This window comes from Molothrus aeneus, chromosome 1 (assembly GCF_037042795.1).
Source record: "Molothrus aeneus isolate 106 chromosome 1, BPBGC_Maene_1.0, whole genome shotgun sequence".
Lineage (NCBI taxonomy): Eukaryota > Metazoa > Chordata > Aves > Passeriformes > Icteridae > Molothrus > Molothrus aeneus.
In genome coordinates this window covers 33,616,528-33,643,851 of record NC_089646.1, presented here as the reverse complement: position 1 = coordinate 33,643,851, position 27,324 = coordinate 33,616,528, and the positions used below count along the sequence as shown (strand labels likewise).

At 40.0% G+C, this 27,324-nt stretch overlaps 2 protein-coding genes across 8 annotated transcripts; one reads left to right on the top strand and one right to left on the bottom strand.

The window, feature by feature from the left end:
• Positions 1-450: 450 nt before the first annotated feature.
• Positions 451-14,743, bottom strand: CBX3 (chromobox 3). Of its 4 annotated transcripts, none has more exons than XM_066554773.1 (6): positions 13,699-13,811; positions 12,124-12,174; positions 8,264-8,406; positions 6,572-6,737; positions 5,126-5,220; positions 451-3,568 (listed from the first exon to the last, which is right to left on the bottom strand). In XM_066554773.1, the coding sequence occupies exons 2-6, from the start codon at positions 12,145-12,147 to the stop codon at positions 3,442-3,444; spliced, it is 555 nt and encodes a 184-aa protein (XP_066410870.1). In that variant the 5' UTR covers positions 12,148-12,174; positions 13,699-13,811; the 3' UTR covers positions 451-3,441. The 4 variants fall into 4 exon arrangements, with proteins under 4 accessions (XP_066410870.1, XP_066410862.1, XP_066410886.1 ...); XM_066554765.1 differs by lacking the exon at positions 12,124-12,174 and adding an exon at positions 10,195-10,344 and having other exon boundaries at positions 13,699-13,809; XM_066554789.1 differs by lacking the exons at positions 12,124-12,174; positions 13,699-13,811 and adding an exon at positions 14,590-14,743.
• HNRNPA2B1 (heterogeneous nuclear ribonucleoprotein A2/B1) lies at positions 13,908-27,324 on the top strand. Of its 4 annotated transcripts, XR_010784012.1 has the most exons (12): positions 13,908-14,103; positions 19,153-19,263; positions 20,026-20,172; positions 21,259-21,469; positions 21,757-21,858; positions 21,948-22,037; positions 22,539-22,601; positions 23,071-23,190; positions 23,465-23,587; positions 24,612-24,694; positions 26,021-26,151; positions 26,980-27,324. XR_010784012.1 is itself a non-coding variant. In XM_066554735.1 (11 exons), exons 1-10 carry the CDS (start codon positions 14,074-14,076, stop codon positions 24,671-24,673), a joined length of 1,059 nt encoding a protein of 352 aa, XP_066410832.1. In that variant the 5' UTR covers positions 13,909-14,073; the 3' UTR covers positions 24,674-24,694; positions 24,846-25,331. The 4 variants fall into 4 exon arrangements, 3 of the variants coding, with proteins under 3 accessions (XP_066410832.1, XP_066410842.1, XP_066410851.1); XM_066554735.1 differs by lacking the exons at positions 26,021-26,151; positions 26,980-27,324 and adding an exon at positions 24,846-25,331 and having other exon boundaries at positions 13,909-14,103; XM_066554745.1 differs by lacking the exons at positions 26,021-26,151; positions 26,980-27,324 and adding an exon at positions 24,846-25,331 and having other exon boundaries at positions 13,910-14,103; positions 21,948-22,028.

Genomic DNA, 27,324 nt, shown 5'->3' with positions numbered 1-27,324 from the left:
TCCATTTGTGCTGAACTGATAAAAATCACTTGCAACGCTAATAGTTTTTTCGCAGGTACCGTATTTGTTTTATTCAATTTCATATCAATTACTCTGAATAATTTGCAAGTAATACAATACTAATTAACAAAGTATGAGTTTTATTCTTTCCTAGTGAAGAAGTAGGAACAAGGCTATAAGAGGATGATACTATAAGAGTTACATACTCATGTAACTGATCATGATCTCAATTTTACATAATCTAACACTACCTGGTTATGTTTAACCTGAGTATTTTCTTCAGCCAGAGTGAAAAGCATTGGAGCAAGCACAACTGTGATTTTTGTGGTTGTGTGGGTTTTTTTCAGGACAGCACCATTAACACAGAGTAATCATAAAATTACAGCCTGAAACCCATTTGGTTTGGTATAAGAAAGGAGACAATGATGAGAAACCTCTGCACAACTCAACTAACTACAGAAGATATCTCATTTATTTCATCAGTAAATTTTAAATTAATAACATTTGTTAACTTTTTGCCTATGTATGCAGCACATTCAGCATACTTTACATAACTTGTAACTTTAAAGTGTTGCATTGCATTACTAGCAAAACTCAGTTTGACACAAAGTGAGGAGAGAAAAAAGGAAACAAATACCAGTCAGCATATTTACCATCATAACATAAAAAAATCAGCAATCTAAAGAACTGTCTAACAAGCTGCAAAGTTGTTTAAAAGTGAATTCAGTGTATTTTTATTAAGTCAGAAGGAAGAACCAAATATAAGGTAAAAAGCTGTATGTAGTTACAAATCTGTATTTTAAGGGTTACAAACTGAGGAGAACCAACCTTTAACAAAAATCTTTGTCTACCACTAACAATAACCAATAATTAAAAACAACCGTTTAACCTGTATTGCTTCAAATCAGCAACTTCACACAGACTTGATATCCACACTTGAAATGTGTTACAGAAACTGCAAAGTTTCAGGCAGTAAAATGCAACTTGTACAGTAACAGTTTTAAGACTCTTTACAATGTACTCCGTACTGAGAAACTGGCAGGAGAATACAATCTGCTTTGAAATTCCTCTTTAGCCCACGTGTTTATCAAGCTACTGGATAAAAAAGCAAGGACTTCAGAATCCTATATACTAGATGTATAAATATTCCTATTACGGGCCTCTCAAAAATTAAGCCATGAACTCTGTAGGAGTCTTAAACGTGATAAAATCAGGGTGATTTGTCTAAAGAATAGGCAAGAGAGGTTAGTTAAGTGCTCAAATTATCATTATCTGGTGCAAGGGAGCTCCATGCTAACAGGGATATCAGATTTTTCCTAGAGCCACAAACTGACTGAATTCTGCCCAAAACCAGTAATAAAAGATCTTTAGGAAAAAGGTCATATAGCAAGTTTAGTCATTGCTCTTTAACTAAAAGTAGGTGTTCTATAGTGGCAGGCTTTGTTTTGCAATATAAATGGCTTTTGAAACTATTGAAAGGACTAATAATTATAGTAATGATTTGTGAAACAGTATCAAAAGAACATCAAGCACAGACTGGATTCCTTCCTTCACTTGTCAGGCTATGCACACTATAGGAGGGTTTCCAGGAATATCCACTTTTTTTTAATCTTCTGAAAAAACATACCCAGGCAATCCCAACTGTCTCACCTTTGAGAAGGGCGACAAAGATGATCAGAGGGCTGTAGCACCTCTAGCACCTCTCCTGTGAAGATAGGCTGAGAAAGTTGGGATTTTTAAGCCTGGAGAAGGCTCCAAGGAGATTTACTAGAACCTTCCAGGACCTAAAGGAGGCTTACAAGAAGGCTGGAGAGGAATTACAAAGGCATGTAGTGACAGGATGAGGGGAAATGGCTCCCAACCAAGAGTAGGGTTAGGTTGGATATTATGGGAAGAAATTTTTTACTCTGAGGGTGGTGAGGCACTGGAACAGGTTGCCCAGAGAAGTTGTTGACAACCCATCTCTGGAAATGTTCAAGGCCAGGCTGGATGGGGCTCTGAGGAACGTGGTCTAGTGAAAAGTGTCCCTGCCTGAGGCAGGCAGGTTGGAACTAGATGATCTTCACAGTCCCTTTCAACCCAAAATCATTCTATGAGTCTATGGACACTGACAGTGTACTACAGGATTATATTTTTTAGTCAAAACTCTAAATTAAGGATAATTCTGAAATAATCTTGGCCATTGATGTATAAGCACAGCTTAAGGCAAACTATAGTATGGTAGTCAAAACACAAAGATGGTGTTTAGATAAAAGCAAGTGAAAAGATGAATGGCAACTTTACTCTTCCTGAGCTCCCCAGCTTTTACTTCTGCCCTTCTGAAGGTATTATCCAAGCAGCTGATTATAGGACTAATTTCAAAATTCAATCTGAAATAGAAAGAAAGTCTTTTGCTCCAAGTATATGACTTAAGTAGCTTCATTTAAATATTCCACTTTAAAAGCTGAGCTATGTAAGTATTCTCACATAGGTGATGGCCTGTAGAATAATTCCATCTGAACCAGCCCTAGAGTACATTATAGCCTCCTATTAAGAACTGAAATTAAAACAAGGGCTAATACTGTCAATACACGTCAAATATTTCCCAATGTGCCTGCAGAGGCTACTTGGCCTTGTGACCAACTGTTGTAGCTAAGTTGTGTGGTTGCAATGTGTGATTTAAGGAGTACTCAAAGCACATTAATTTTACAGGCCCTTCCTGACTCAGAAAAACCCGTGTCTCAGGCAGTATTCATGAAAACCTCCAACTAATAATCAAAGCCTGGTACTTGTCCAGTATTCTGGTAAGAGTAGCAGTGGGGTAATATTAATAATCAACCTACCCCCCGAGAGAACAACCTACAGTTAAATATATTACAAACTGAGTTTAACATATCAAAAGTTGAGAAATACCCCGCTTCAAAAGAGTCACAGCCTATCAGTATAAAGGAAGAATATAAAACTATTTTATTGACCACTGCTCACCAGTATTTACAATAAAGTAAACAATATACAGTCTGATAACATTCAAATTACTACAAAGTTAGTTTTCACCTGGTCTTCTTAAGACCGAGTGATCCCAAATACTAGAAAGAATGACCTTACAGGTTTAAAGGGCTAGGTTTGGGTAAAGAAGATACATGCACATCAATAGTATAGAAGACTACAAAACATCTGTGAGTTTGTTTAGACATTCATTATGATCCTGTAATAACTAAGGAAGTTCATCAATGTTTTATAAAAGCTTTTACCTAATATGGAGGAAGTAGTAGTATCAAATGCTCTCTTGTGGTAAATGAAACAAGTTGCAGAAAGCTTTTATTTACTTGCTGTTGATGCAAAACATACTACTTCAAAAAAATATCAAATTTGAAACTTGTTAGAATGTATGCTTCTCACATTGCTAATAAATCAAATTTCGGGTTTTAATATTCTTATATATAAAAAAAGCAATGCAAACAATTATTGTGCTTCATCTTCTGGGCATGAATGCCAAGTTAGCCGTTCTTCATAAAAAGCGATTACAATCTGAGGACACTTCACATTAGCTTCTTTGGCCAGCACCAGATCTGCCTCATCAGAGTCTTTCCTGATGTAGAAGAGAGCAGGATTTGAGAAAATTAATAATCAGTATTTCGAAACATTTAGCAGCTCTTCATAAGTTCTAAGTTCTGAAAACAACGTCAGCTAGAAACCAGCAGCTTCCAGTATTCCTTCCACTAAAGCTACCAAGACTTTCCATGTTAATGGTAATGATGAGGTTTCATAGCTCCATTGTTCTTCCCTTCCCATGTATTTTCTGTTTGAAAGGAAAATGCTATTCAAAGGGAATCAGTCATAAGGTTACATACTGGAGTATATAATGAAAGAAGTAAAACTCAGTTACTTTTGTCTTTTAAAGACTAATCAAAGCTTCAAAGTAAGACTTCAAAATCAATAGGACCAACCAATCTTAAGAGTTGGTACTTACATGCAAATTACATTTGCTGTATATGCAAATAACTTCCTGTATTTCATACTGTTATTCTTGATGCTGTCTTGGGCTAACAAACGAAGCTTGCCAGTCTGACATGACTTCACTTCATTTTGAAGTGCATGCTGCCTTTAAAAGTCAGCTTTGTGCATATAAACTCATCTATGTTTGTTACCTAAGACCAATTATGAAAAACTAATCAACAGCAACTGAATTAAACAAAAAAAAAATGTCCTCTGTGTTTGATACTGCCAATTATCACTGCAGAAATTCAAACACTCGTGATCTTTGTTTTTCAACTTTTCTAAGTTTCACATAGAATTTATAGAAAATTTGAGAATGCAGAAGGGAGACAATGTCCCACAGCACTAATCTTCAGCAGTCTAGGTAAATCCCAAGACAAATCATGTCTCAGGAGATCACTCAGTTTGACTCCATTCAGAAAATCTGCCCTTCTCAAAGGCTGTGGAAAGCCATCCTTCTTATCCCATCACCTTAAGAAATCTGACTCTCAGCAAATGTCAATTCAATCTCTTGATTTCTCAACACTGGGAAGAAGCATTAATTTTACCCCATTTGTTCACAAAGCAAGAAATCCTTCTCCCAACACTGTAGCTGATGAAGCTGGTCCCCATCTAGCCTCCCAACAACACAAACTCCCCACATCACTCTTGCCTCTTACTAGCCCATAATGTCAAGCCTCAACGGGTTGTTTATTCTTTATCCCCACCACTGCTTTCTCCCCTAGTTGCTTCCAATTTCACTTTGATGCATACAGAACAGCTGGCACTATGCTTGGTTAAACAGCTGGCTATCCAGCAGCTGGCTTCTGCTTATTGAAACATGTAAAGCTGTATTTCTGCCTGCCATTCCCTCTGCAAGAGCATTATCAAGATCCATTTTTTTCCATACAAATGCCAATTTCTTCCTATTTTATCAGAAATTACCTTTTAAAGTAAAACTGAACCAACAGAAATGAAACATATTTTGGGTTTTGAAGGAAGAGGGATTAAGTCCTAACTGAATATAGAAAGCTTGTTTTTCTAAGAATACAAGGTTAATAAGGAGACCACCAGCTTCTGTGTCTTATTCCTGAGAGGAAGTTGTCTCTTTAGGCTAAGTGCAGCTGCCTGCCCTCCCTTTATGGACAAGAACTGTGGATGTAAGACTTACCATTTCATGAGGAACATAAGCTCTCCACTGCTATCCGTAGCCCCAATTATCCGCTCAGGATCAAGACCCCTTGCAAACCCTCTTGGTTTATCAACCTAGTAATTTAGAAGATGGTTATCTAGTTTAAGACAAAATTCTATTTTGGTACTAGAGACAGGAATTTTTGTACATACATGCATGTGTGTGTTTGTGTATCAGAACGAAAAATACAGTCTTTAAACCCAATCAAATCTATAATTACATTTTCATGACCAATCTTCAGGCCAAGTAATTTAGAGGTAGGATAATAATAAAGGATTTTATATCCATGTTTCCAGCATTTATTTCTGAAAATATAATAGATGAAACAAATGGTCTAAAATAATTTCAGCAGATAAACACACAAGCATGGTCAGTAAAAATAACAAAAACAGCAAAGTAAAAATGCATGCCTGGAAGTGGAAAAAACACATCCTTTTCAGCAAAACAACAGGCATGGGTTGCCTATACCAACAGTGAAACTGCACCCTTGGGGAACACCTCAACTCTTCTTGGCTCCCTGACATCACACTGGTGACAAAAAATATCACAACTATTTCCTGTATTAGCTCCTTTATAGGTTCATAATATCCTTTTAGAGACAGTGGCCACTACTGTACCAGATGAAGCCAAACAATTGACTTTATACAGAAAGCAAAATATTCTTTGTATAATTCATGAACTATTCTTTCTGATGCCTTCCAACCTTTTTGACAGTAACCACATGTCCAACTGCCTGCCGTCTCCAGTACATGAAAATGATTGGCAGTCTCAGGTTTCAAACCACTAGTCCAAAAGTTTATAGAAGAAAATGTGAACTGTTGAACACATTACTACGTGTGCATTATTCTGTACTTATCAGCATTAAATGTGTCAGTTTGCCTACTCATTTAAACTGAAGGAGAAATCCAGACCTCTCAGGAAAGGTAGGCTTTTTTCACTCACCTCTTCTACTCCTTCTCCACCATTATGGCTACTCCTAGTCTAAGTAACTGATTGATTTTCACATTTTGCCATCTTGCCAATCACCCATTCAAAACCATATACTAAATATGGCAGCAAACCAGAACTTCATCTTTGTTCCATTCATGGATCTTTTGTTCTAATAGAAACCTATTGCTTAATACCATTAATTAATATGTCTTAACCAGTGTTACTTTCAATTATTCAGTAAGTGGGATGATGGGACAATGTAAGAACTTCTAATCATCGTGTCAGTCAATCATCCTTTACTAACCATTTGGACAGTCTCATTACCCACAATGAATGTATACCCTTTTCAAACCACAGATCCAGATGCTATGAAATTTTTACAGTTTTAAATCAGTGTTCAATCTCATTCTCAAAGTCACAATATGATTTTTGGGGGATGGAGAGGTAGGAGAGAGATGGAGGAAACAAAAACTTAACACATGAACATATACTTACAGAATCACGCTTTTTCTTTGATTTACTATCATCAGATTCGCTATCTGACAAAGATTTTCTTTTGGCACCATCTGTTTTTTCTTTACCAGCTTTCTGAGAGTTCAGAAAAGCTTCAATTAGCTCTGGACAATCTAAGTTCTCTTCAGGTTCCCATGTGTTGTCAGCACTGAAACATACAAACATTTATGTAGAACTAAGTAAAAAAGAAAAATGTAAAACTAGCCCCATGGCTCCCCTTAAAATAAGCAACTTAATTTTTGTCTCACTATATAAGGTAGGTCTGTTAAACCCTAAGGACATTTATCTTGCCACCTTTAGTAGCCTTCATGTACTGCATTTGATGACTGAAAGGATGCTTCATTAGTATTGAAAACAACATTTTTAATCTGAAGGTAACAGAAAAAGCAGCTCTATTAACACCTGTGTTCTCAGTGGGGTGTGAGAGTTGAAACAAGCAATCCACACCCTACCAAAACTTAACTGTCCATTTAAACTGACTCACTTCCCTGGTTCCTCTAAAGACTGTCCATGAAAACTAACAGTATGATATGAGTTACAGACAACAGAGTGTACATAGCAGTCATTAGAAACAGCCTAAGTATAAATCCATACATATAAGCTTTCAGACATGAGGAACACACTAAAGTTGTCTCTGAGCACTGAACACAACTATACCTAGAACTATCTGCTTCCTTCAGTGGACTGACTGCAGGATGGAACAAAGGTGGGCAGAGCTGGGCACTGCCTATGTTTCAGTGAGTATGCATTTTGCTAACTAAATTTTTAAGAATATTCCTCACAACCACTCTGTATCTCACATGCAAATACTGGCACAGCACTACTGCACCAGCAGGATACCTACAAATTATTTTCCATTACAATAATATATTATTACAAGTTCAAATCAGACTCTCAAATACTAAACACATTGTGCTTCACATTTATGCACACATCACTACACACATTCCAGGTTGCCAGACTGCACAATGTTGCAATGCACTCACTTTGGGAGGTATGCAACAATAATATCATAGCATACATAGCCATTTATGCACAAATTCTTCTTTCAGCTGTCAAAGCAAGCTGCCACAGAGTGTCACTGGAAGGAGGCACAACTACATTCCTTCTTAAACAATCAGCTTCTTAAGTCTACTGCAAAGTTTTAACATACATATGTAAGTCCTGGGAAAGACACTCAAAAATTCCTTTGATGTATGCCTAATGAAGGCAACCATTCCACAGGCATATTCAGTTAATTTGAGAACAGTTCAGGAAAATTAATAATAAGCAAACTATCTGCTTCAAAGGTGCCTGCAGTTTACATTCCTGCGTGATTTGTTACTCAGAAGTACCATTCATTCTGCTACATATATGATAACTGTCAGTCCATCTTACCTTGATAGCTATGGACACAAGCTCTATGAGAGTGGTAAAAGAACAATCACCAAGAACGTTGTAAAAGTTCTCAAATATTTTATATAGAGTAAACAATGAACTACATTATCTTCTATTTTATCTTCATACTCGACTATCCCACTTGACTATGCATTTAAGAAAAAAAAAAAAGTCCTTCCCTCAAGCTTCTTTAAAGTGGATGCCCATTGTCCAATCTCTTGTCACAGTTTCAAATCAATGGTGTTTATCATTCTATCAGAAAAAAAAGAAAAAAAAAAAAAAAAAAAGATGCCTTACTCTGTAAATCCTTTCCACTTCAAGTAGTATTCCACCTTTCCATTTACAACACGTCTGTCCAGGACTTTCTCCACAACAAATTCTTCAGGCTCTGCCTCTTCAACTTTTTTACCTTTGCCATTCTGTTTCTTTCCCATTTTGTGCTACAAAAGAAATTCAGAATAACATTATTCTTTTTTATTCTTTTGCTTTACACAGTTACTTCACCGGCTTATTAACATTAAAGCCAGAAGCTCAGACTCCTTTCATGTTAGTGCATGTGGTCAGGTAACCTGAGCAAGACATGGTAATCTTTTGGGTTTTTATCAGTTGCTTAATGAGATACCCAACACCAGTTTTTAAAAAGGTGAAATTTTTTTGTTCACATACTCAGTGACTATACTCCCCTTAAAAATTTAATTCTCAGTGCTACATGCTCAAAACATCAGGAAGCTTCTAAAAGTTAACTCTATGCCTGTGAAAAGGCAGAGGGCAAGGCAGAAGTAAAAAGAAGTAATAAGGAAACTGTGAAAATGCATAAAATAGAAAAGGGATGGTACTGAAAAAAGGTGGCTTCTACCTTTTCCAAAAAAAACCAAGGAGAAACTGATGGCAGCAAAGTTTATGACGTATTGCTACAAAAAGCAAAATACTCAATAATAACCCGCAACTATTGAAGAGGACACATGCTAGGAGCATTCCATTACTGTAGTCCCTTCTCGTTCTTAGCCATGCACCCATGTAACTTACAAAGAGATGTCACAAAGGTGCATACATTTAAGACTGCTACACTTAAGTACAGCACTTAACACATAAATGGAATTTTGCTAACTTACAAAACTTTTTAAGTGTTTTAAAGTTTACATTTGATAGTTCAGGTAATATTCTTTAAGTTCTTAATACAAATATTACATCCACATCATCCTCAAGGCATTCCCAGTTTAATAAGGCACAATTGAATAGCAGTAAAAGGACACATTCAGAATTTCCTTGTTTGTAATCTTATAAAAGTTGGAACAAGCCTATCATGCTGTATCACAGTTCTGGAGGACTAGCAGACCAAAAGCAGTTTGCTTGCCATTTTGGACTGCACCTCATAAAGAAATTGTCAAGTGGCAGCCATAAACTAAGTATTAAGCTCCTAAGAGTTATGCAGCACCCTAAATCAAAGTGGACAGAAGTAATTCCTCACTAAAGCACTTTCTCTACAACAGAACACAGACAAGCAAATACCACAAAGCACCTCTATTTGCTTGATAGCCATTCTCTAGTCCTCTCTAATATGGGTTAGTTTGACAACACTGCAATTTTCAAATTTTCGAACTTTTAGACTTAGTAGAATTTTGTCTTGATGTGGTGAAAGGTAAAAAAAAAAAAGTATGTTAGAACAAAAACTGTATTCTTTTAGTGAAGACTGGAAGATGCTTCTCTTGCCAAAGCCCTGTCTTTGTACCCCTTATTTTTAATAATTAATTTTTCCCTCCCTCCTCAAAATACTTCACTCTTTATGGTTAGCAACCCATAAATTGAAGGTTCAAAGTACAAAGAGTTTCTCATTTAAACAGCAAGTTTCTACATATATCTCACACGGCCATCATTTTGATTTGAGAGCATAGAAGAGAGAACAGAGCATGTATTTCCAATTAGATTTTAGGTGCCTGCATATCCCAGGTGTATTTTGACCACAGCATTCATGTCTGAAAAGTGTTAACTTAAGCATATTGGCTTTTTTTGCCTCCACAGGAAAAAGAATGCAAGACTGATATTGAAGGGAAATACAACATGAAGATGTCCAAGGCTTCTATGAGGGCAGCTTCTTTCAAAAAATGGAAGTGTGAAATAGAAAGGGGTAGATATGAGGGAAATAAACAAATAATAAAAGTAGCAGAGGGGAAAACGACAACACAGAAAAAGACAGACTCACTATACCATAGTAATAACATTATAATTACTGGTGATGAGGCAAGCAGGCTACAAGTGGGGAACATCTCCATCTGTATTCTCCGTTGGACTAAAATTCTTTGATTCAATGGAAGACTGTTTTCTGGTACTCTTTTCGGCTTCACTAATTCTTGTCACTTAAAGATCAATGTTTTGGATTTCTGTATCAAAGCAACAATTTGGTTTTTTACTTTCTAAAACTTAAGTATCTTAAGTATCTTCCACAGAGGAAAATGAATGTCATGGGGGTCTGTATTTTTTCTTGAAGTGCAGTAAGAAATAGCAAAATAAAGAGTATGCTGCTTCTGTTTTAAATATTAGAGATTTATTAGGTCTTGTGCATCAGCACTGCTCTTCAAACTCTTGAGCCTATTAAAATAACACTTGATTGCAGAGCCTGCAGAAATACTGAACATGTTAAAAACCTGTACATTCTGGGATTATACAAGCCCGTGCAAATCTCAGCCCACAAGTGAATTGTGACACCTGACTGAACTCAAAGAATACCAAATGCCCACTTGACCCCTGAAGCTCTCTTCTTCTCTAGGGTTGCATGCTGTAAGCTGTAAACTGGACATTTGACCATTGAAGGCTAATGTATAGCTTGTTTCTCTTTCTGCATTCAGAAGTCATATGACACTACATATGACAGAGGCAGATCTAAGGATAATCACTCTTTCTTTGAGGGGTAAGCTTAAAACACTGATGTGACACTGTGGTGTAGAATTTTAACATTCAAGATATAAGAAAATTGGAATTACAGCTCTAGAGCTACCCTATCCCTTAACACATTTAGGTTTTGCATGCAAATATATAACGAAGCAGAATTAGTTATGGTTCCCATGGGAACCATAACTGATTTTCCTGACCTGTGCAGCAAAATTCTTGACATCAAAAGATTAAAAATACTGCATTTGTAAGATTTTTTTCCTCTCTCCAAAGCGCCCTTCCCCACCCTGGCTAACCTCTTCTTCAAATTCGGGATAAGTGGACAATCAACTACTAACAGAAAGTTCAGACATTCACCTTGGTGAAATATTTTAAACTAGTACAACACAGAGGAAGCACTCCGTTGCACTTCTAAGCCAGGAGTTAATACAAGTTTTGAATATATTTTGAGCTGAGTAATCATTTCTGTAAATTTAAGAACAGGCCTTTTGAGTGCATTATAAACCAGCTGTTCTGCTATTGAAGTTCTGGATTGTGCACATATATTTTTTCCTTACTTCCCCGTCTACACCTCAGATACATCTCACATTATACTTCTACAGGTCTGTCTTTTGTGAAACTATGTATCATTATTAGTAGAACTGTAGCCAGCAACCAACTGCCCTTAGGAGTCCATATTTTAATGTCAAGCAAAGCTTTAGAGGACTTGAGATCCATGAATGCATCATTAAAATGGTCCAGGAGGGGTTGACATCTGATAATCTCTGCTCCTATGAAATTCAAAGAAACTGTTATTTGTTAAAAAGCATTTCAAAAGGCATCTTAATTATGCCACACCATTTCTCAATAATGTTACTTTTCATCTGTAAAGACTGCCTTTTGTCAGGCAAATAGTTTTCTCCAAATACACTGGGAGAAATTAAATGAGTACATGATTTGGACTTTATTTTTTAGATGTATGATGAATTACATGGTATGCTGAAAGGAGGCTAAAAAAATCCTCAGTATTTTCTATTGCAGAATAGATGAAATAGTGCAGAGTCCTTTCACACTTTTTTCCCAACAAGTTTCTCTTTAGAAATGGCAGATTTATTAAAACCAAAGACAATGTCCTTTCTAGTAGCCTTACTTTCTGGATCTGAAATTTTGGTCAGAATAATGCTGGGGAGGGGAGATGTGGATGTATCTTTTAAATGGAGATGCCAAGTTATAAGTTTGAAGAAAAATATGTTGATTAAATCCTTATATACTTTAGGTGTGCATGAACTTACCAATGTAGTTTTATTGGAGGCCATTTTTATTGCAGACTTGCAGAGCTTTTACTAGAAAAATGCATGACAATTAAAAGGAAGTTTGCATTACTCAAAGAAAGGCATCCCAAGACAAGCATGGTCCTTGTTCCAACCCCCATGTATTCACTGCATACAACATTTCTTACACGGATTAAATCCAGAACAAAAAGTAGGTTACTACTTTGTCCGGCATAACCCAGTAATGCACCATTAGGCTAGCCAGGATAAATGATACTGACAAGGTGGTATATAGGGTTGAAAAAAGATTTTTCCCAAGGTCTTCAAAAGCATAGACATGTTTCTAGGGAAAAGGGGGAGGACCATCAGGGATGCTTATTTCCTTAAACCAAATAGAACAAGAGTTCAGATTCTAGAAATTGAAGATATACCTAAGTTATATTAAATGCAAATATCCGATGGGGAACAGATATATATTTGTGGTGCAATGAATCACCCATTATTCTTACATGGTAGCAAATTCTTATAAACAGCAAATATTTATCTTAATGCAACTATAACGTTGCCTTCTGATTCTCAAGTTGGCAAGAGCTAAGATCCTAGAATATTAACTCAGCTAAGATGCACGTATTACATATTTAACCTATGCAAATTACGTTGAATACAATCCATCCCCTTTTCCATGTCATTTCTCATACCGACCAGCTCCATAGGCATGTATTGTCACCACCCCGCAGCGAGCTACAGAAATGCTAGAATTCCCCATATGCCTGGGTAAAGCAGAGAAGTCCTTTAAGGCCAGAAAGCCTCCCGGACTCAGCGATCCCGCCCAATCCTCCCCTGACACGGGAGGTGGATTTTGGCAGTCCCATGGGCGGTGGGGTAGGCGAGGTGGGAGAAGGGCCGGGGCCAGGGCGCCAGTGCCGAAGGTCTTGCCTTGTGTCTCCCAGAGAGGTAGCAGAAAGGGGTAAAAAAAAAAAATCCCCAAAACCCAACAACAAGCCCCCCCCACCACAGAAGAGAGGCAGCCCTGCGGAGGCCTGCTGGGGGCGGCTGCGCCTCGGGCCTACGGCGGGCGCACATGAGGCCGGCGGGGCCGCCCCGGGCGAGGTAACGGGGACGCAGGCCCCGGGCTGCTTCCGCCGCCGCTGACAGGGCCCCTTCCACGCCGTCTTCCCCCCGCCCCGTCACGATTCCCTCGGGCCGGGCACACGCAGGGACGGCCGGCGGGCCGGCTTTGTCTGCCGCGCGGGTGCCTCTGCCCCCGCCCCCGGCGCTGCTCTCCTTCCCCGTGGCGACAGCGCCCGCGGGTCCGGGGGCCGGCCTCCCTCCCTCCCTTCCCGAGCGGGTGCCGAAGCCCCGATTCCCCGACAGCTCCGCTCCGCCCGCCACCCCCCACCGCCAAGGAAGCGGGGGTGGGGAAGAAGCGGCGGTGGGGGGAGGCGGGCGGGTTGCGCTCCGCATCTCCCCGCGGCGGCCCGCAGCAAGCCGCAGAGGAAAGGGGAGTCAGGGAAGGGGACTCGAGGGTGAGTGGGGTGAAAGGAGGCGGCTGCAGCGAGAGAAAAGAGGGAGAGAGAGAGAGAGAAGGATACAGACTTCAATGGTGCCCAGCCGCTTGGGTCTCCTGTCTCCTCCTGGCTCCCGCCCTGCGCGCACTGAGCGGCGGCGGCAGCAGCAACAGCGACATCCGCGGGGGGCTGAGGCGGGGGGTGGGGGCAGGGAGGGAGAGAGAGGGAGGGCGGGAGGCGGAGGGCGGGGAGCGGCGCGGCGGTGGCTGGCGGGGCTGGGCTGGGCTGGGCGAGCACTGCGCGCCGGCGGCTGTGACGGGGCAGAGCGCACGACGCCGCCGCCGCCTACGCGCGAGCCGCTACAACCTCCGACCGTCGTCGCCGCCGGCACAGGAGGGGGGCCAAGACGTCTCTCCAACGCGGGGCGAGCGCAGGACCGCGCCAGGCGTCCAAAAGAAGGAAGATGCCTCGCGGCGACCGGGAAAGCGACTGGGTAAGCCTGGGGGAGCGGACGGGGTTGGCAGACCCCGGGAGCCACGGCCGCCATCATGGCCGCCGCTGCGAATGCGCGCCGGGCCGATGCTGCCCGCCGCCGCGGAGCGAGGCCCTCGATCGGTGCGGCCGGGCGGGCCTCGGGCGCGCGGAGGGCGGGGGAGGAGCGCTGGGGTGGGTTTGAAGCTCATTTGGAGGGGTCCCCCTTGGAGCGCGGCCATTTCCCGCGTTGCGGCGGGGAGGCCTGGGCGTGAGCAAGGGGAGGGGGGAGGGAAGCGGGCTCGGAAAGCAGCGGGGCTTTGAGGCCCTAGAACTCATTCATAAGTGGGAAAAGAGGTTCGGGGAGTCTGCTGGGGAGGCCTCGCTGCGGGCGGGAGATCCGCGGGTGGATCCGCGGTGAAGCTGAAAGGGAGGGGGAGCAGAGGGGGCGGGAAGAAAGGAGCTGCTCCAGCGCCATTTCTTTGGCGCGCGGGGCGGCAGCACTCACCCTTTGTCGCGGTGCGTGTAGGGCTGCCGGAGAGGGAAAAAGGGAGGGGAAGAAGGAGGGGAGGAGAACAGAACGGCGGAGCGGGCGGCACGCCCGATGCCGACGGTGCGGGGTAGAGCGGAGCGGGCTGCGGTGAAGTCCGCCTCCCTCCCTCCGCCGGGGCCCCGCGATGTGTCGCACTTGTGCCAAAATCTGTGTAGCTCTCACTTCCTCCTGCCTGGGCGGAGGGGGAAGGGGGCCACGGTGAGGTTTCGGGGGGCGATGCGCGGCCGCCCCCGACTAATATTAACGCCGAGGTTTGAGCCTTCGGGGCCTTTTGTCAATTTCCGAAAAAAAAACCAAACAAAAACAAGTGACACGGTGCCAGCAGCGTTTGAGGCCGCTTCGGCTGCGCTCGGGCACGTCTCGCGAGCCTGTCGGTTGTCGGAAACTGCCGAGCTGGCTGAAGTAGTCGATGACTTGCTGCGTCTTTCTGTCCGGAAATTGCCGAGCTGGCGCCGAGCGCCATTTTCGCCTGCTGCGGCAGATTCCGGAAATTACCGAAGCGAGTCGAATGGGCTTCCATTCCTGGTTCGGCTTTTTCCGGCGGCTGTCGAAGCGGATAAGCTCGACGACGACAGCTCCTTCGGCTCATTTCGGAGACGGCCATTACTAACGGAGTCGATGACTTTTCATTATACGATAAAAACACGTAGGGGCGTTATTCAGAACTGCAGCCCCTTTGGAGATATTTAAGCTCCAGATCCTGGCTTTTTTTTTTTTTTTTTTTTTTTGCCTTTTTTTTTTTTAATTAATTAAACCTCGGAAGCGAGCCCGAGTAGGAGGGCGCTAACACTACGCGGAGCTGAATTTCAAATTACGTAACAGCTCAGGCAGCCATTACCGACCGGTTGTACGGTACTCTCGAGCAGGAATACATAAACCATGAAGAATATGGTACGTGGAATGGGAGAGTTTAGAGCTTGCTTTTAAGGAGGGAGACGCGTTTGCTTGTGCAGATAGAGTGATTTTTTTCGGGGCTGAGCATTACAAGCAAGCTTGGTCGTCCGCGCAAGTCCTGGCGCTGCTGCTGGGTCGCAACGCGGGGTGGATGCTGGATGTCTTTGCGCAGAGGAAGGTTCTGGAAGCGGCGACTGGGGCTGGCGCGCAGACGGGCGAGGCGGCGGAAGCTGCGGTAACCGCGCATGGCGGACAGCGCGTTCTTGAGCCCGTGGCCATGGCTATTAGCTGCGCTGCTGCTGAGGTGTCGCAGGAGGAGGGGGAGTCGGAGCTCCGCGGGCTGGGGGCCGTCTTGGCCCTGCCAGGCGCGGAGCGGCCGAGGCCGCGCTGCGGGTAATGGCGGTGGCGAGGGGGAGGGGTAAAATGGCGGCCTGGCCGAGTCTCGTGGCTGCGAGGGGCAGTGGGGATCCCTCCGGCAGAGCGGGGTGCCAGCTGTAGTCGTCAGGTATTCACGGGGGCGAGAAGGAGCGCCGGAGAGGTCTTAGTACCGTGTGTGCAGGTGCACGGTAGAAACAATTTGCTGCGCTCTCCCTGGAAGCGGCGGCTGCTCCCGGGCGCCATTTTCCCCGCCCGGCTCGGGGCCTCGGTGTTCCCGCTGCCGCCACATGGCGGAGCCGGCGCGGCCGCTGCGTTCCGGCTGCCACAGGCGGCGGGCGAGCAGCCACTGAGAGATTGCCGAGCCCTGCAGTTCAGGGATCCCCCCTCCCTCGTCTCCCTTAAACGTTTTTGTTACCCGAATTCTTAATTCCGCAGTCAGCGTGGATTATGTGTGCGTGCGTTACTGCTATATGAAACACCTTTCCTTGCTCTGGTGATTAATATTTCAGTAAAGGTTATGCATTTTTTAGTGCTTTCAAGTTGCTTTAAGCCTGTGAAGGAAAGGTTTAAAATACACACGGATGAAGATTCTACAGAGGTAAAAATTTGCTCTGGCGCTTGATTCCTGCCACGGGATATACTGTGGACATCTCGAAAGAGGTGTTACCTCCAGCTTTTATACTGTGGCCTTTTCTAAGTATGAGGTGTTGTCTGTGTCTTTACCAAAAGAGCATTTCCTCAGGATTCTAAGAGGTACTGGCATGATGATAGTTATTGTTGTACATTTTATACTTTCTGCACAAACTTTAGATGGGTAGAACTCTCTGGACTTTGGTAGGAGGTTAATGTTATTGCCATCCAGAGCTTCTCGAAACTGGCTCATTTAAGACAAATAGTTTCTCTGCATCTAGAGATTGTCTGCATGTTCGTGGAGCAGCCTGTGTATGCTGTTTTGGCACAATGGTTTTCATTAAGAACTAGTGATGAATTTTGTTATTGCTGTTTTCTGACGTGTGGTGCCTAGATGTTCTAGGTAGATCATGACCCTAAATACATCTGTATAATGCATTAACTATTCTGTTCAGTGTCTGTTAGTTATATGTAGTATATTTTTATAATTGTTCTATTCTTTCCTTGAGTTCCATTTACAGGTTTATAGCTGTTTTCAGGAGTAAACGTAACACTGAAAATATCTTACCTGCCTACTAAACTTTCTTAATTCTCATATTATTTTATAATAATGCCCTTTATTAAATGTATGGTAATTGATTATACAGGAAAAAGATGTCGTGTAGATCTATGAAACTGTAAGCAAATGGTCCCTAATTCTCAAGCAGCAGAACTGAAGGGAGGATTTTTATTTTTGCAGTATTGATGCTTAAATTTTTTTCAACCTCCTACTCAAAATTAATAAATGGCATATTGGTGTATATGATTTTTTTATAGTGGTCTGGTGTGCAGTGTTCTTTTGTTTGTTCCTTTTATGCAAAGAGGTGAAAATAAATTAGTTAAAACACGTGTCTGCTGCTTTTGAACACGTGTCTTATTTTGACTGTCCTTTGTGTAAGGAGGAGACAGTACTAGCTTTCTTTTAATTCCTAGAAGAAAAAAAAAACTAGATCCAACAGCAGATTCCAAATATTTTTCAAGAGAAATTTGAACTCATCAGTCTTAAATAGAGGATGTATTTGGAAGAAGGAGGGGAGAAAGTTGATTTCCTTGTCAGACTGCAGTATATGAGGCTGGTAATACGGAGGTGTATTTTGAAGAAAAAACCCTGGGTTGTCACTGCCTGCAGTAATTGTGTTCTGTTATATGCATCTTGATCCAGGCCTGCCTTGGACAACTTCAGAAAATATGTTGGTCTGCATGCAGCTTGGCTTAATACTTCTAAAAGCATATGTGTACTGAAGTATTTCACCTGTTTTCTTAGGCTCAGTGTTTTTCTAGTTTCCTATTTAAATTTAGCTTAATACCCATTGCACAGTTAATCATGTTGTGTTTGTCAATTACACCTCCTGCTGCGATATTTGAGTTGTATAAAAAATAACCACTGTACTGAAGAAAACACACAACCAAACACCCAAGCAGATTTTCTTGATTTTTAAAGTTAGTTAACAGTAAAAAGCTGAAGTGATTTGAGTTCTGTTGTCCCTCGAAGAACAGTTCTCTTCAAAACAACATTCTAAAATAATGAATTTGTAGAAGAAAACTACTTCTTAGTGCATTTTTTAAGTGTTTGGCATGAATTTTCATACATATGAGCTGGCGATACTTTTGTGTGTAGAACCTGGCAATTAAAAGGCCTGGTTTGTATAAAAAGTTACAGTAAAAGTGCTTTGAACTGGTAGAAGTCGAAAGGTTCTTCTTTCTGCTTTAGTTTACCAGTACATACAAAAAAGTGAATTCAATAGCTTATTACTGGTCCTGTTTGTTGTTGGGTTTGTTTGGGTGTTTTTATGATGTTCTTGTTAGTGCATAAAAGATCTTTGCTTAACAAGTGCAGTGATAGTTTCTTCGCAAGAAAATAAAGTCTTACTGAAAGCATTAGTGGATATGAATATGTATTATTCACATTTCTACTTTGAAAGGAATTATTTTAATGGTGCTCCTGTTGAGGGTGTATAGGTTTGTTGGTAATTCCAGTGGTGTGGGATTCCAGGTTAATTTTACAGATGCTCGAGTTTCATTTGTTTTAGTAATTATGGAGAATATATGAATTGTTAACCTGTTAGAGAACATACTTAGATGTATTTAATTGATTTTTACTTACAAAGCCTTGGATGAATAGTATGGCAGTATTAATGTAAAACAATTTTAACCATAATGGTTTTTATAATTGAATATTCCCCAGGATGGAACCAGACAGTATAAATTAATTCCTATTTTCTGTAATAAAAACAAATCCCAAAGTCCTCATTTTCTTTAAAAAGCATCTCATATGGGTCTTACAGAGGAATATTCTGAAAGTCTTCAAGTGTGGTCCCTTGTTTTTGATATCTAGAGGGAGACACAGGAATAAGGACTAAAAAAAAATTGTATTGTAAAAGTGGGCCTGTAGAATTGCAAAATTGCTTAATTTCTTTAATGGGAGTAGAACCTTTAGAAGAGCCGGGTCTCATTTTGAAAACAAATCTTACTGAAAGTCTTTGATACCTATGAAAATCTTGGTTAGTGTTTGATTTGCTAATGCAGAAGAGGTGTTTCAAATGATATTAATGTAATCTTCTTTTTTTCCCATGGCAGAGGGAAAAGGAGCAGTTCCGCAAACTGTTTATTGGTGGCTTAAGCTTTGAAACCACAGAAGAAAGCTTGAGGAGTTACTATGAGCAATGGGGAAAGCTTACAGACTGTGTGGTAAGTTTAGCATACCAATGCATAGCAGTGGCATGGAATGTGTAGGAATTTTAAATGTTTGTTTTCTGGATGGCTTAGAGAAGGTGGAATATTAGCTTTTAATGGTACAGTTGGTTGCTTTACACACAGTTCAGTCCATTGTAGCAATGCGTAAATTTTACTCTTGCAATCCTAATCGAGTTAGGGAACATTCACAATCTGTTTTCTGTAAAATTCTCCCAGATTATCTAACCACTGATTCCAACAGTTCAACTTTGGTATCTGAAAGTTGTCTGAAGTGCATTAGAAAGTGCTTACAGAGAGCACTATTACATCTGTGTGGTTGGTAACATTTGGCAAAAAACTGGTGCCTTGGTGAGCAGTAAGCAGCCTTAGTAAAGCTGGAAAAGGATGTCTTTCTCTGTGATGTTTTCATAGAGTTGGAAGAAACCATTTACTATTTAACCATGCACTGAAAAGTTCATCACTAAACCATGTCTGTAAGCACCTGTGTTTTTGTGTTTTCTAAATACTGACAGGGATGCACCCCACTGATCTAGCAGCATTTCTGAGTTAACTGAGTCTTGGAGGACAGCAGTGGTTTGAATTTCTTTGATCCCAAGCAGTGTCACTCATATTAAATCAACAGAGTCTGCTACTTTGTGTTTTGAAATCAAAGCCAGGAAAAAGTAAATTAAGTTTACACACTTACTCTTAATACTGTCACCAAAAAGCTTAACATGAGACTGATACAAATAGTTTAAATGTCTTTATTGATTCTAGGTAATGAGGGATCCTGCAAGCAAGAGATCAAGGGGGTTTGGCTTTGTAACATTCTCTTCCATGGCTGAAGTTGATGCAGCTATGGCTGCAAGACCTCACACGATTGATGGAAGGGTGGTTGAGCCTAAGAGAGCTGTGGCTAGAGAGGTAAGTATGGCTTTGAAAGTAAATGCTTCTCATGCTTTCAAAAATGCCTGTTTTGGTCAGACAGTTAGGCTTTGTTCTTGTTTGAAATTGCCTGGGTTTAAATTACCTGGTTCAAAGCCCATAGTTGGGGTGTTATTTCCCACACTTTTAGTCTCTTATATAAATGTCTACTATTACAGTGAATTATTATATTATTCTGGTTATGGAATCATATCTGCAAGGGACACATCTGTGGTCTGAAACATGTTGTAGCAAACATGTTCTCTTGAATATTTGTGATTATGCAAATTCCAAAGTAACTTTTCTGGAATAGTTCCTTGCACAAGCCTCAAATTAATAAACTCCTGTCAGTTTTTCTGATTATTCCAAGATCTTTCTGGGGTATTTCTAAAAGGTACATAAAACCAGAGCCAGGTTACTGTGGCAGGGAGGTGCTTGAGGAGCAAGGGTGGATTATAAGGCAAGTTCTGTTCACCACACGGAAGCTCTGGAAGGGTTTACCAGATTATGGTTGGACTGATGAACTGGATTTGAATGAGCTGTCCCAAAGGTATGGGGAAATGGAAATTGTAATCACTGGTAGCCCATGTTAGCTATCCCAATTTTCTTGCCATTCTCTGCAGAATGCAGGGTTGGTTAGCATTTGGAAAAAGGTAATTAAAACAGCATGTGTGTATGCTGTTTAATGGGATTAAAATGCATAGTTGTGAATTTGCTGAGGTTGAAGGGCCTTGAAACAAGTGGAATGTGGGTTCACTGCTGTTGGGGTATTGGGCAGAAGAAGCTGATGCATCTTTGTTTTAACAATTACAAAAGTCATGCACGAGCTTAAGTTATTAAATACTTGCAGTTCATTCAAACAGTTGATCTCTATCATTTTTCAGTGCTTTTAAAGCTTTGACATAAAAGGGGGAGGAAAAACCTCCAAGTAAATGCTGTTTTACTTTCCTCTTAGAAGGCCCCCTAAATGAGCTTGCATTACCTTAAAAATTGTAGTTTATCTGAGTTCTATTCCTGAAATCCAGGTAAAATAGTGCTTTGTGAAATGGGGTTTTTTTGTGCTAATTTAGAAAGTTCTTTTAACAGGAATCTGGAAAACCTGGTGCTCATGTTACTGTGAAAAAATTATTTGTTGGTGGTATTAAAGAGGACACTGAAGAGCACCACCTTCGTGACTACTTTGAGGAGTATGGAAAAATCGACACTATTGAAATCATTACTGACAGACAGTCTGGTAAAAAGAGAGGGTTTGGATTTGTTACATTTGATGACCATGATCCTGTGGATAAAATTGTATGTAAGTAATTTCACTCCTTCTTTGGATGTTATTATTTCTTACAGCCTCAGTGTAAAGCTAAACTTAGAGATAATGGGATTAGTTATGTGCCTGTATTATTTGCTACATCACAGGTTGCTGGATTGTGTGGGAACATGTATTTCAAATAAGTGTTGTCATCCTTGTTAAAAAATTGTATGGTATTTTGTGTTCTTTTATATGATTCAGGATGTGTTTGTATTAGAAGTCTGATATTCTGACTTGTTGCCAGTTAAATGCTGATAGCCTGTTATTTGATATGGTTACAGTGCAGAAGTACCACACCATCAATGGACATAATGCAGAAGTAAGGAAAGCTCTCTCTAGACAGGAAATGCAGGAGGTTCAAAATTCTAGGAGTGGGAGAGGAGGTATGTACAAGTAATGGTTAATAGTTTGTGGTTGATTTTTGTGTTCACTTTCCACAATCTTGCTACTTATAAATGTTAAACTGATACAGGAAACTTTGGTTTTGGTGATGCTCGTGGAGGTGGTGGCAACTTCGGTCCAGGACCTGGCAGCAATTTCAGAGGGGGAGCCGGTAAGACAGGCATGTTTGTTGCATTTACATTTTTTACCTTATTAATGCTGTCTTTCTGGTTTTGGAAAACTTTGTATGCTTTGGTGCTGCTTGACTTAAATGCACCTGTAGCAGTTGAGAGAATTTTTGGGAAAAGTAACTTGCAAGGGAACTTGTGTTTTGGTTTTTCTGTTTTGCTTTGGTTGTGGTTTTTTTTTGGTTGGGTTTGGGTTTTTTTTTAGCTTTTATTGAAAGCCAAAAGTAATCTAAACATAATTATTTGCTAAAAAGAGATTTCTCTGGTTCTATGCAGTGCTTGTCTGACATTTTAAAACTGGGTACCCTACAAACCCAAGAAAAGAAAAAATGTAGAGTGATGATTGGATGTTTAGCTTTATTTTTCTGAAGTTAATTGTACATGTTCTTAATTGATAAATTCTGAGATTTAGTTCTTAAGGTCATAAGAGTTTGAGAATTTGACTAGTTTGCTACAGGTAAATTGAAATCCGTTGGGGTTTTTTCTCCCAATAGATGGATATGGAAGCGGACGTGGATTTGGTGATGGATATAACGGATATGGCGGAGGACCTGGAGGTTAGTTTGCTGTTGTGGTGGTGATGTATTTTTCTCTCATTAGGAAACACTTCCATATTTATATTCATATGTATAAAATTTATCTGAATTACCTGAGGCATTTTGTTGGCTTTAAGAAATTTACATGGTTGTTGGCTTATGTCACATTTCCATATGGCAGATTGTATGGTTATTTTTTGGACAAGCATTCTTATCTTTAGGATGAGTGGGTCTTAAATTTCCTGGAAAATGAGGATTTTAATTAAACCTTTCAATTGAGATCTTTAGGCAGTTTGACTGTTGGGGTTTGGTCATAGTTCAGTTAGGGTAGGAGTTAGTATGTGCTTTAAAAAATACTGTCCATAGAATTTTCTTTACAAAACTACCTTTTTCATTCTCTTTGTTCTTCTAAACAGAAAAATATTCTTTGTGTATAATTTGAGTGCATTTTATATTGAAAAGCTCATTTAAAAGGATTATGTTCTCACAGGTGGCAACTTTGGTGGCAGTCCTGGTTATGGAGGAGGAAGAGGAGGCTATGGTGGAGGAGGACCTGGTTATGGCAACCAGGGTGGGGGCTATGGAGGTGGTTATGACAACTATGGAGGAGGTAACGTTTAGGCTTAAATTGTTCAAGCATTTCAGTTACAAGTTACTGCAAGTCATTTGAGCTTGGGGGCATGGTTGTTTGGAAATGTTGTGGAAGGAAGTTGTTGTTTTTCAAGTAGTATGAAATAGAATGAAAACATTGTTTGGTGCATGCACTGCTGAAATACATGTGTGATTTTGTACTTTATTTAGAATTTTTATAATGGGGTGTCTTTGAGTGTTGCATCCATTTTAGCTCATGTAGGTATTTCTCCACTTTTGTGTCGATAATACAGGCAATTATGGAAGTGGAAACTATAATGATTTTGGCAACTACAACCAACAACCTTCAAATTATGGTCCGATGAAGAGTGGAAATTTTGGTGGCAGCAGGAACATGGGGGGACCATATGGTGGAGGTATTGTATATGTCCTGTGTATTTCCTTGTAGTTGGAGTGGGTGGATTTCTAGGACTTGGGGGAAATAAAAGACATGGGGTGGTAGCTGTTTTGAACTAAAAAATGGTAGACTGAGATTAGGTATTAGGAAAAAACTTACTGTGAGGGTGATGAGGTGCTGGAACAGGTTGCTCAGAGGTGGTGTGAGTGCCCCATTGCTGGCAGTATTCAAGGCAAGCTTAGATGGGGCTTTGAGCATCCTGGTCTAGTGACAGATAACCCTGCCCATGGCAGAGGGTTTGGAACAAGATGACCTTAAAAGGTCCCTTCCAACCCAGGTTATTCTATGTGCTTCCAAGGAGGGTATGTAGGAATTGGATAACTTCTGCAGTAGATGGACTGCAGTGCCTGTGTTCTTTCTGCAAGTTTGCTTCAGTGTCTTGATATTGTAAAGCTTGTCTCAGGGAAATTTATTTTTATTATTTTGAAACAGATAAGACGTACTAACTTTTTCCACAGTGTTGTGCAATTTTGAGTTTAAAGATTCTATTTTATGTTCTTTGCTGTCAGCTCACACTATTTGTGGAGAGTCTAGTTACTTAATTTCCATCATATTTGCTGTGATTTTTAGCCTCCTCTTTTTTTCTGAGGCATCCTACTTTTTGTTGTCTAAAAGTTATTTAATATGGAATATCAGGCTTGTGAAATGGAAACTGAAACATGATGCCCTTTCTTAGAAGGTTTAGCCTGCAAGCAAATTCAGCCCTCACAGTCTCAAGACAGCACAGTGCATCAAATTACATGTGGCACTGTTGAATCTTTCTAAGATTTCAGCATATAGTTGCTTCCTGTGGCAGTCTTTGGAAGTTCTTTAGAGGAAGACAGTGAAATGTTAGAAGTCTGTGTTGCAAATGCTATCACTGGAAGTAAAGCAGATGTTACTCTTCATTTAGCCAAGCTTTGATTGATTGCTTCTGTGAAAAACTTTCCTAGATTTAAAAATGTACTGATGGGATCATTCTCTTTCTTGTTCTGCAACTGCAGGAAACTATGGTCCCGGGGGCAGTGGAGGAAGTGGTGGATATGGAGGGAGGAGCCGTTACTGAGTTTCTTCAAGCATGCCATGGGTAAGTATGTTTTTAAGTGTTAAAATTGCAGTGATTCTTGAGAGTAGCTGCAGGAGTTAAAAGCTTTTTAGGATATTATCTTTCCTTTAAAAAATGGTTAGATGAATAATTTCATAACCTATTTTTTTACTCTTTACTTCTGTTGAAACAGGCTTCACTGTATAAATAGGAGAGGATGAGAGCCCAGAGGTAACAGAACAGCTTCAGGTTATCGAAATAACAATGTTAAGGAAACACTTATCTCAGTCATGCATAAATATGCAGTGATATGGCAGAAGACACCAGAGCAGATGCAGAGAGCCATTTTGTGAATGGATTTGGATTATTTAATAACATTACCTTACTGTGGAGGAAGGATTGTAAAAATGCCTTTGAGACAGTTTCTTAGCTTTTTAATTGTTGTTTCTTTCTAGTGGTCTTTGTAAGTGTAGAAGCATTCCTTTGATAATGTTAAATTTGTAAGTTTCAGGTGACATGTGAAACCTTTTTTAAGATTTTTCTCAAAGTTTTGAAAAGCTTTTAGCCAGGATCATGGTGTAATAAGACATAACGTTTTCCTTTTAAAAATTTAAGTGCGTGTGTAGAGTTAAGAAGCTGTTGTACATTTATGATTTTAATAAAATAATTCTAAAGGAAATATTGTGTAATTTTAGATTTTTTTTTTAATACTGTAAAATAAGGCAAGGAGTGGGTAGTATAAGGTCCCACAAATAATACAAAGCTATTGTTGTATGTGTAAAATTTAATGCTGGTGAGAAAAAGTATGTTGTCTGTAAATTACCAGGTTTAAAATATCTAGGTAACTTAAGGGGTATCTCTGCAAGGAGAAACACCTTTTTAGATTTTTTAGATGCTGCTTCTTCAATGGCAAGGAAAGGAAAAACCCCCAGCAAGGTACTCTTCCAGGGACGCAGGTCTAGTACAAGAGAACTCTTGAAAACGTCACTAAAAGTTCAGCCAGTCTTAAAAAGCTGTGCTGTATCTCTGCAAAGCTTTAACTACGGTAGATTGTTTATAAGGATGGCAACGAAGGCTGAGGGTGTAGAGCAAAATAGTTCTAAGCTTCAGTTAAACTTCTTTAGGTAAGATCTTGTTTACTTTTCCTTTCTTAATGTTTCAAACCCAAGAAATTAATAATGTATGACAGTATTCTTTCAGTATAGTCATTATCATTATGTAGTTTAACATATAGCAATGAATTGAGTTAACTATTACAAATTGAAAAGAAATTTGTGAATCCTGTTTTCTTGTATTATTAAATTTTTTTTTACAAAAATAATTGTTAATTTCAGCTACTTAACATATTTTTTTCCTACTGGAATCTAGCTATGATATGAACCCTGGACAAGCATAGACTGCTGCCACTGTACACTGCTACAGTTGAACAAATGAGACCTGCAAGTGTCCATTAGTAAAGCTTTGCAAGGGTTCCATCCCTGGTGTTGGTAGTTAAAATGGTAGGTCACAAGTTAATTAAATCATACAACTTTATTTTTGCATCCTGCAACATTTTCTTTTTTCTTGGGAGTCTATGCATTATGGTGGTTGCAAGGTAATGCAATGAAGGTAGTTCTGTGCTGTTGAAAATGAACTATGTTGTTCCGTGTCTTGTCTGCTGTAATCTATTCTATATAACACATTTCATCCCAAAGGTTCCCAAGTAACTGTAGAGTGTTTACGTGTAAAGAAAAATTTCACCACAGAATACATCTGCCTCTGTGAAGGAATGTGTCGTCCATTTTCTTAACAACTGCATAAGCAGTTCTTTAGGAGGGCAAGTGAAACCTTCAAATGAAACTGCAGGTGGTATTTCATAAGTGTACAATGTATTTGTGTAAATTGGAATTTGGCTAGAATGTTGAGGTTTCCACCATTTTTTATAGTTCTTGCAGCTAACAAACCTTAGTGCCAAATTTAGTCAGCCTTACTCTCACTGCATTGAATGTTTGCACCTCAAATTGATGGAAATTTATCAAGTATTTAATGAGTTACTCAGAGTAAGGGTGGCATACTCTACTAGATTCGGTTTTAAATAAAAATCAACAAAACCTGTCAAAAAAAAAAGGCAACCAAAAATGCCTTAATTTCAAAGTTCATTGCCTTTAAAAGGCTACCCATTGAAGAACGTGGACTCAGCTAACAAAAGTCCTGTTCCTTTTGTGTTAGACACACCAGTGAACTGCTTATACTTTTTTTTTTAAAAATGGCTGAAGTTCCCCTATTGGTAATTTGGTTTAGACATATGTGATAAACATCTTCAGATACACTTTTTTTTTCTTTGGCAGGAAGGTGCCATGCTGCAGGTAACTAATGAAGAAGTGGTCAACCACAGAAACGCTTCAAGAAATAAGAAATTCTGTATCATCAGAAAATAGTTGTTTTTGCTGCCTTCATTAAAAATCTAGAGGTTAAATGAGTACTGATAAAACATCACAATTAGTACAGATCCCTGTAATGATGGGTTTTTTAAATTATAGTAATAATGTCTTGTAAACCTTTCGAATAAAATTCAGATTCGTTAGGAGAAACAAATCACTAATGTTAAAATAGCAAACATTCTGTGAGTAGAAAGTTTAACTACATATATTTATAACTTTCATAGCTTTAAAATAAAGTATTTTTATACCAAA

Bases quoted from the DNA above. Each gene is read 5' to 3' on its own strand.
- HNRNPA2B1 (XM_066554735.1), top strand. From the start codon at position 14,074: ATGCCTCGCGGCGACCGGGAAAGCGACTGG. The intron at 21,470-21,756 runs GTAAGTAATTTC...ATATGGTTACAG, and splicing joins TCCTGTGGATAAAATTGTAT to TGCAGAAGTACCACACCATC. The intron at 22,038-22,538 runs GCATGTTTGTTG...TTCTCCCAATAG, and splicing joins AGGGGGAGCCGGTAAGACAG to ATGGATATGGAAGCGGACGT.
- CBX3 (XM_066554765.1), bottom strand. From the start codon at position 10,236: ATGGAGATGTTCCCCACTTGTAGCCTGCTTGCCTCATCACCA. The intron at 8,407-10,194 runs GTAATTATAATG...TTTCTTTTGTAG, and splicing joins GCCTGCTTGCCTCATCACCA to CACAAAATGGGAAAGAAACA. The intron at 5,221-6,571 runs GTAAGTATATGT...CTAAATTACTAG, and splicing joins CAAAGAAAAAGCGTGATTCT to GTTGATAAACCAAGAGGGTT.